The following is a 9237-nucleotide window of genomic DNA, read 5'->3' as shown; positions in this document are numbered from 1 at the left end:
ACACTATAATTTTTGTAGTAAAAAGTGATTTTAGCCATCTAGAAGTAATAGGCATTGAAGTGGGTGCTATCTCTAGAAAAATAAAAAAGATAAAAACTATCATTGTTAGTACAACAAGAAGCTTGCAAGTTGTGGCAATATTGTTAGAATTTGGTATTATTAGAAATTTATATAAAAATTAATATGGTTTGAATTTATTAATATTGGTTGTGGTGGCATTTGAAATGAAATATTTTATATGTATTAACAAGATGGTATTATTAGATAGAGTAAATTGAATTTAGAATAAACAGTTGCATTTGAATTAGAACTTGCTAGAATAAAAATTTGTACCTATTAAAAGTATTATAGTTAATTACTTATCACATAGTACCAGGCTCAATTAGACAAAGACATCTAGCTATTGTGGGATATCTTTAGAAGTTGAAGTCCTAAAACATAATATTATGGATCCCAAACCAGTGTACAAATTCCTTAACCTCATTCATTCCAGATGCAAGTTTCAAAAAGTAAACAGAATCAAAACAAAAATTACTATCAAAGTTTTGCATGTTCAATTTGCAGATTCTATTCTTCATGAATTCCTCCCTGTCCGTTAGTGAGAAAGCCACCGAATACTGGTTGAAATGCGGCAAGAGTAGTCGACAATTTCCTTTCAATGCATAGCACTATTTAAATTACTATTGAAAATGCTCCAACTATTCTCAGTGCTATTCGAGGTTCACAATCTGACACCGCGGCGTGCTCGGGCTGACTGAACTGCATTATTGCTGCATGGGTCCTCCCATTCTTGTGTATGTCTCAACTGTGCGCTGCGTTTAAGGACTTTCGTTGATTCTCAACCCTCTTGGTCGCCCTTGGCACCCGTCGTCCCCGAACGTGTAAGCGGCGACCTAGTTCTTCTGATACAGGTTTGTTTCCGCCACCAGCATCTTACGTCTCTTCTTTATTCATTTCCTGGGCAAGATTTTGTGTGCATACTGTCGAATTAGTAGCGACTCTCGAAGGGTGCGTGTTGTGTGTCTAGAGTCTATGAGTTTGCTTTCAAGCGAGATCTGTTACATGTCCATGGAAATGAACGTGAATCCGCAAGTCGCAGGAGAAAAAAGGTGATCCGCTTTGCTGTTCAATGTAAAAAGCGTGATTCTATCTGCTGTGTCGCTTGACCAGGTGTGCTTAGCAGATCCATATCATCTGTCGCTTACTTGAAGTGTTTTTGTGTGCGACAGGAAAGCATGGTCAATTGAATTTGACGTCAACAAAGTTTGCAATTTCAGCGTTTGCTTGATGAAGCAAGGTCGTCTGGAAGAAGCTGAAGCCGTTCTTCAGAGAGTGACCGTAGCGTGTACTGGCATTCGGTGGCCATCAGATTCTCATCTTAAATCCTATGAGCGCGCTCAGGATTTGTTAAAAGAGTTAGAGTCCTCCATAGGGTTGAAGGGATCTCATGATGATATTCTACAACAGTTGAGCTCATTTACCATTCCAGGTTGTAACTCAGATGTGAGTGCTCATGACTCATCCTTGTGGCAACCCCAGCCAGCCATGCCACGTCAACCTCGTCGTGCCTCTCGGTCTGCTCTGGAAAAACTTTCTCGGTCTAATATTGACCCGTCTATGTCTGGTGCCTTCGTAGCCACTTCAGGATTTGGCCCTGCGCATCATACCAGACTGGACATGACCGGGAGCTATAGAACACAGTCTTGGCTACAAGATGGTAGCTGCTCTGGAAGTTCCAGTGGTTGGGATGAAGATGAGTTCGATGACGCATCTCCTGATGAATGCTCTGATGGATAAGATTTTCAAGGGTACCCGCACGAGTTTATCAGTTCCAACCCCACTGCTACTGAGAACGAAGAGATGCAATGGCATATTGAGACTAACTTGCGGGAGTGGTTGTACAAAGCGATCGCTTTGAAGAATGGTCTGTCTGAGAGGCAGCTTGGGATGGAAGGCGAACATGAAGCTCACAAGTCTTTTCCTGTCGCAACGCAGCACGTGACATGAGATCAACTACTGGAGCTCAATCTTGTATCCTAGTTGCAAAGCCAACACAATCCCTCTCGTTGAAGCTTTCTAGGATGCTAATTAAAAAGTTCTTAGATATTGCTAAACCTCTTCCTTACCAGCACTCAAACTCAAATTACTTTCCCTCAGGTCACACTGACGTTGAGAAACAGAGGACAATCAAAGTTGAGGAAGAAAAGAGTATTCGAGATTTACTGGACTTCACTTTCAACCTTGATGACCTCGACTTCGGTCGTTCCAGTAACAGGTTTGAGACCAATGATGAAATTCAGGACTCTTCTTTTAATCGTGAATTTGCAGAAAGAATTACTTTCATTTGACAACGTTTTTGCCTTAGAGATGAATATAAGGCGGCAACGAAGATTCCTGGTTGTACGCTTTTCTAGTGATCACTCTACCTAAGACCTTTCAGGTGTGGGACTAGTCTCAGCTGTGAATGATCAGTTTATTAGATGAAAGCTCTGAACCCTTCACTCACTCAAGTTACAAACAAAGGCTACTAAAACTCGTGTACTAGCTCTTCCGGTTGCCAGAGCTGACGCCTCGGTTTTCTTGTCTTGCAAAATAGCGCTCGAGGGTGTGCATTTGTCGGTGTGGCTGATTTTCGGTGTGGCTGCCTATGCCTGACATTTCCTGTTTGCTGAGAGAGCATGCACAAGTAGCTACCCAAATGCCAGTCCATGTGAACCACTCCCAACGCCTCCTCTCAACCTCCAAAGATGTGAGGTACTTAGGTTATAAATAGTTAATTTTTCTCCGTTTTTAGAAGTGCGCAAATCGTTCTATCGTTTTATAAATTTGTACGTCACACATATAAGCTTGATACAATCAGTAAAATCAAACCAAACCACCAAGTAAATATGTATTCCTGCTAGTAAAGGATCCAACTTCTCTGCAATCGCTAGGCATATATAGTGACAATTGAATCAGCTAATCCCATCTGTAAACAGGCCCACGCCCCTTCAAATAAACTGGCTTTAGGAATGTCTTTCCTCAGATACTCATAATTTTCCATGCACTCAATCAAATAGTCTGTATCAATGAACCAGCTCGGGACACCTTGGTTAAGCCAGCTTCATGTTAAAAAGAGTATCAGCCCACATGTGTACCTTTTTTAAAGCTGCTCCTATACTAGCACATTTGTGAGCGCATTAAAAGTGTGTGTGAGGTGCTCATCGCCAAGACTCAGGGTTCCGGCAAACAAGAAATACCAGCCACACCAAAAATTTATTGAAGAGTATTTACTGAAGAGCTGCAGATCAGAGTTCAGATTTAGTAAACTGAAGGTCACGGAGGTTCTCTCGCAATTCTTGATGTTCTTGCGATAAGGTTCACACTGTTGAGGTTGGGGTTGATGGTCTGATGTGGTTTTGGACAAACGCAGAGAGTGTTTATCGAGTTTGAGATTATCTGCTGCTAATGGGCCTTTTTCATGTATCTGAAGGAGCTCGATTGTAAATTTTGTTCTCTTCGCTAGGTATACCAAAGGATGGAGCCGACGTTGTTGTTGAGGTCGTGGTGGGTTGGAGAAGCAACCAACTCTTCTCCTTCGGATGGTGGAACGAAGCCAGATGACATTAAAAGGTACAGTGCTATCATATTTACAAATCGTCCATGTGTGGAGAAATTAGGAATAACAATTTGATTTGATGGATATTGTTAGTAGTAGTTTGGGAATTGTATAAATAATTTTGGTCATTCTTAACTGCAATTATTAGATCAAAGATTGCAACCTCTCAGCTTTTTTAAAGCTTTTGATGGTATAGACTAGTAGAGTGTATAAACTAAGTAAGCCTAAGGAAAGTTGAAGTGGAGATTGTGTTCATCTATGGATTACAATTGTATGAGCATTGCAATGCATATTGGACAACTTGGATGGGTGGAAAAGATTGCAAAGAGTTTTGTTGGCTAATGGAGCCATTGACATAAATACAAGTATTCTTACAAGAATATTTTATGAGCAACAACATTGACTAAAGTTTATTTTGAATTCAAAGGAATTTTAATAAGATCCTTTTCCTATACCTATCTTATTTCTTATGCAATACAAACAAAAACTCATCTTATAATCCATAAATTTTTCTTTGAAATTCCAAATCATCCTGTATTTTAAAAAAATATCTTTTAAATCTTTATAATCTTTAGTCTATAATCTTATTTTAGAAAATACTTGATTCAAAAAATATAACATTCTAATTAATTAAAGTTGATGGAATAAATATATAAAAAATAAAGAGTGAATATAACATCATTTTGTAAAAAAAATAGAATGGATGATATAAAAAAAACTTTAAATACATCAAATTAAAATTTCATTTACAAACAATTGCATACTATTTTTAAAAAATTATAATTGAATAAGTTCTCTTGTATTTTTTTTTGAGTTGCTAGTAGGTATTTTTTATCTTTGTCATGGTTTATTGTCTTTTTGATGCTCCTCCTATGTTCAATTCTCTCTTCAAAAAATCCACATATTTAAATACCATAATATTGATGTAACCACAAAGATAGAAGCTACTTTACATTAGAATAATGTATATTTTACCTAGAATATTTGTTTGTTTGGTTATATTTTTTTTTGTTTTATGACTTTTCTAGCAATGGATTCAATACTTTGTTCCAACAACTAAATGAGTGAAAGGAGAGTCCATATATCAACTATCTATTAAATTAAAATAAAACAAGTTTTAAGTTATGATCAATAATTTGTTTAGTTAGAATGGTAGTTAAATGGATTTGGATTCTTTCAATCTATAAAATACTTTAAAATAAAAGCCCTTTGGAAATGAATATGCCTCACCAGTATTAAACATTACATTATGTTTACTTTTGGATAACAAATAGAAGTATTGTCTTCTTGAATCCAAGTTCCCTTTGAAGACTAATGAGATCTTTGAAGATCTTTTTGTTTTTTCTATATTTTGGTTGCTTGTTCATGTATTTTTTTATTATCCACCTATTTATTCAATTATAGATAGCAACAAGCACTAAAGAGTCTATTTTTTTTTTTCATTTTTTTTTTTTTTTGGTCATCCATTACTTTGTTTATTCACTTGTTCATAGGTGTTAGGCTCTTGCTGCCAAAGTGAGGGATGAACTTTGTTTACATAGTTCCTTAATCTAACAAGCTCCTTTAATCATGAGTTTCCTATCAAATGCTTTCTATATTTCAGAGATTAATTTTTAAAGACAATGAAGACGGATTTTAATGAAAAGAAGTAGTATTGTATATTTGCACATATTTGATAAAATTTCTTAAATAAATAAAAAAATCTTGTTCAATTCAAAAAATTGGAAAGTATTATGATTATGATTATTATTATATTTATAATCTAAAACTATAATTTTTTTAATATACTAAGGTTATTTTAAGAAAATAAAAAAAGAAATTTTCGTTTGTTAAGTACAATAACCTTTAGTACTTCAAGTTTAAAAACCATAGCTTACAAATTACTACTGTTGAAAGTATTAAATATAGCTGGAACTTTTTATTATAATTTATAGTAAATATTGTAACTATAGTATTTAGAATATAGAGGAAAAAAAATATTTATTCAAAACTTAGAGGGTTTATAATTAGAATAAAGAAGTTATAGCAATTTGATATTAAGGTGTCTTTCAAAAACACATTGAAGATACAAAGAGTTGTACAGTTGCTTTTGAAAATTGAAAGATATAGTTGTAAGGGTGATTTCAAGACCTACATCTTTTACCAAAGAATTGTTATATTTAGAGTTTGTATGAAGGAATAATAGGGAGTTAAAGATAGCACATGTAATTCAATAGCAGTAAGTAAACCATTTTGTTGATAGTAATAGATGAAGCCATATCATAAGTTTTTGGATGAATTTTTGGCTCAAAGTTTTCAAAAGTATAAGTTATTGATGATAAAAAGCTATACATTGCTTTTGTGGTATTTGACCTTTTAGTTTGTGAGATATAAAGAAATTTTCATACAGGTGTATATAAACAAGGATTTGAGGCTACTTCTAGAGTTTTGGCGATATCTCAAGATCCGTAACAAATTTATGGTTGATATTTGTTGTGGTAGTTTTTTGAAGTATATAAGTATTTATTGTAAATTTTGAGGATATTTGGATAGTCCAATTGAGAGATATGAGACATTGAAATTTGAAAAAAAATCACCTTAAGGATATATAAGGATTTAAAATATTTTTATCATATTTTGGATGTTCTTTGGTACTTAGGGCTTATGTATTGATGTAATTGCCGTTAAAAGGACAATATTATATGAAAACTTAGTGCTTTTAAATCTTGAGACTTGATTGAATATTTAGTAGTACCCGGAAGTCCAATGTTTTTTTGAAGAAAACTCTCTCTACTCTAGTAGTAGACCATTCAATTTATTATATTGAAGGCCTATAGTCTAGATATGATGGATTTTAATTTGCAACAAAAAGTAAGGATTTGACCATTATAAAGACACTTTTAAGATTGGTTCAAATATACACACTATTTTAAGGAGATACAAATTCTATGACTCATACACAAAGTCCTATGAATTATATTTTGAAAGAATTTGTATTTAAAAACCATCTCATTTATGAATGATATTCCAATTTAGAAATGCAAAGAAGAAGTCAAGATTGAAGCTCAAGACAACATTGGATGTAGAAGTTTTATTAGGCATCATATTGGAGATATAAAAATGATCCTATTAAGGTTGAAAGATGTAAATATAACCTTCTCGATTAATAACTCAAAACTTGGAGTTAAAAAAGTTATTGTAGTAGAATATTTGTATAAAAATTATAAAATAAAATAAATACTATTATAAGAATAAAGCCTTGTAAGAACATTATTATGGTTTGGAGGTTTTTAAGAGCTTGTATTTTCTATCAAATCTTGATTCTTTATATTGTTCATATTTTAGAAAAATTATATAAATTTCTATAAAAAAAAAGAAAATATAATTAGAAAATAAGACAAGAAGAGGCTATGAATGATTTTAAAAAAATATTAAGTTTGTCATCCATTTTAAGGTAGTTTAATTATGAAAAAAATCAACCTATGATAGTTATAATTAATACAAGTCTAATTACTATTGGTTAGACTATTAAGCAAGAAGATAGCAATAATAAGATACATGCTATTTAATTTGGAATTAAAATTCTAATTGAGACATAAGAGCTTATTTTTAAATGAAGAAGGAACTTTGGAGAGTAGTTACAACCATAAAAATAAAAAAGAATTATCTTATAGGAATACATGTGGTTTTTAAGACAATTTTTTTGTTTTTATTGAAAATTATTTCAAATTGTACAATCCTTAATATTACTATGTTGAAGTAGGTGGCTTATATTAAATCTTTGAATCCAATTCTAAAACATACAAAGAAAAAAAATATATAATTACACATATGTTATCTAAGGCTAGGTTTAAAGAAGAAGGAAGTATGGTATCATGTGAAGATAGTGAAAATAAAGGTGAACAAGGTTGTGTTTACTTACATACCTATGCTATTGGAATAAAAGATGAAAATATACTATCTTTTGAAAGAATTTATATGAGAGCAAAATGAAGTATATTTGGCTTTATCTAAACACAATGGAAAAGTAAGAAAGTTGAAACAAATCCTATAATTACCTTTTAAAGAATAGTATTTTGTAGAAGAAATTAAAGAATAAAAAATAAAAAATAAATAAAAAATGATGGATTTCTTCTTAGAGTAGTGGAGAACTCTTTCACTACAACTCAAGTTCTCAAAGAATTCCATGATATAAATTGGTTAAAACATAAGGAAATTTAAGCTATTTATATTAAGATCAAAGAAAAATATTGATAAAAGGAGTTTTACAAGGATGTGAAGGACTTTGTAGGACTATGCCAAGAATGCTAGTTCTAATCAAAAATAAGATATCATGATAAACTTTACCTAACTTATCTACTTTCTTTATATTTTCAATGGTTGATAGACTTTGTTGTAATGCCTCTTAGAATTTTAGACATGAAGTATTTAGTTTTGGTTTGAGAAGAATTCTCAAACTATGTAGGAGGTAGGGCTTTAAAGACCAAGAAAATTGAAAGGGTTTATGGGTTCAATTGTAAAGATATCTTTAGTATGTTAGGATACATAAGAAGGATGAATGTTAATAAAAGAGAATTACATGCTCTTGAGGCTAAAAGTTTCTATGATGGATATGGGATTAAATTAAAATGAAGTACATCATATAATCTAAAAGCTAATGCAGAGATTGATCAAGGACATTCTTTAATTGTCCATGCCTTAATTGAACCTTACAAAGGAGATTTTAGATACTAATTTAATTTATTATTCTTTGCTTTGTGGGCGGATAAATCAACTCTTAGTATTGCAACTAAATATATGTCAATAGAATTAATAATGGGACAAAAATCCCTCATATTAATTCAACAATCCATTATCATAAATATATCTATTATAAAAAAATTATATTTCCAAGGTGAAACTTTTAGAGTTTTGCATTCATCAGATGGATAAAATGTTTGAGAATCATTTTCAAGGAATGGAAAGGTTAAAGAAAGAAAGATTGGCTAATAAAGCTGGGTTTGATAAAACACACCATTTGAGGTCAAAGTCAATTAACAGAGACAAGGTGATGATATTTGATAGCTCACTAGTCATCAATGGAGTGCTTACAGGAACTTTACACAAAAGTAATTATGTGGTAGTGAAAGTGCATGATAATACATCCTATTCATTACAAGAATTTCACGGCACTATGATAAATACACGAATACCAGGAGAAAGGATTAAAATATTTAAGAAAAGAGACGCCGGATTTCTGACAAAGGATATGGAAGAACAATCTTTCATGGAAATTATGACTTAGAATTAGACATGGAAGAAGAATGAGTTTTGACATAAACCAAAGAATGTGCAAATTTGCAGGGAATGGATATCATGATGTAAATATTAATAGAATGTACAAAAAGTTCAAGTTATATATCATTAGTTTTCTTAAAATAATAAAAATAAAAAAAGGGCTTTATAAATTTTACTAACATTTTAGCTTTTCAAAGAGTTTCAGTTTCTTTCGAAATATTTTTTTATTATTATTGCATGTCATATTTCCTTGCCATTATGTTTATAAGGACTTTCTGGTATTTCTTGTATTTTTCTCATAATTTTTCTTAACTTTTGAAGGTTATTTTGGGGTTTTTACAAACTTTCAATTTGTAATTAAAAAAGGAGGGGAGGGGGGGTAA

At 32.1% G+C, this 9237-nt stretch overlaps 1 protein-coding gene across 1 annotated transcript; it reads left to right on the top strand.

Annotated features, from left to right (window-relative positions):
• The first annotated feature begins 791 nt into the window (after nt 1-791).
• LOC112276567 (uncharacterized) lies at nt 792-3833 on the top strand. The gene is made up of 2 exons (XM_090247204.1): nt 792-911; nt 1230-3833. The coding sequence occupies exon 2, from the start codon at nt 1288-1290 to the stop codon at nt 1795-1797; it is 510 nt and encodes a 169-aa protein (XP_090103330.1). The 5' UTR covers nt 792-911; nt 1230-1287; the 3' UTR covers nt 1798-3833.
• Nucleotides 3834-9237: the final 5404 nt, after the last annotated feature.

This window comes from Physcomitrium patens, chromosome 24 (genome assembly GCF_059467195.1).
Source record: "Physcomitrium patens ecotype Gransden chromosome 24, ASM5946719v1, whole genome shotgun sequence".
Taxonomy (NCBI): domain Eukaryota; kingdom Viridiplantae; phylum Streptophyta; class Bryopsida; order Funariales; family Funariaceae; genus Physcomitrium; species Physcomitrium patens.
The sequence above is the reverse complement of the archived record's forward strand: the minus strand, read 5'-3'. Positions and strand labels throughout refer to the sequence as shown.

Excerpts from the sequence above, each read along its gene's own strand:
- LOC112276567 (XM_090247204.1), top strand. The coding sequence starts at position 1,288 with ATGAAGCAAGGTCGTCTGGAAGAAGCTGAAGCCGTTCTTCAGAGAGTG.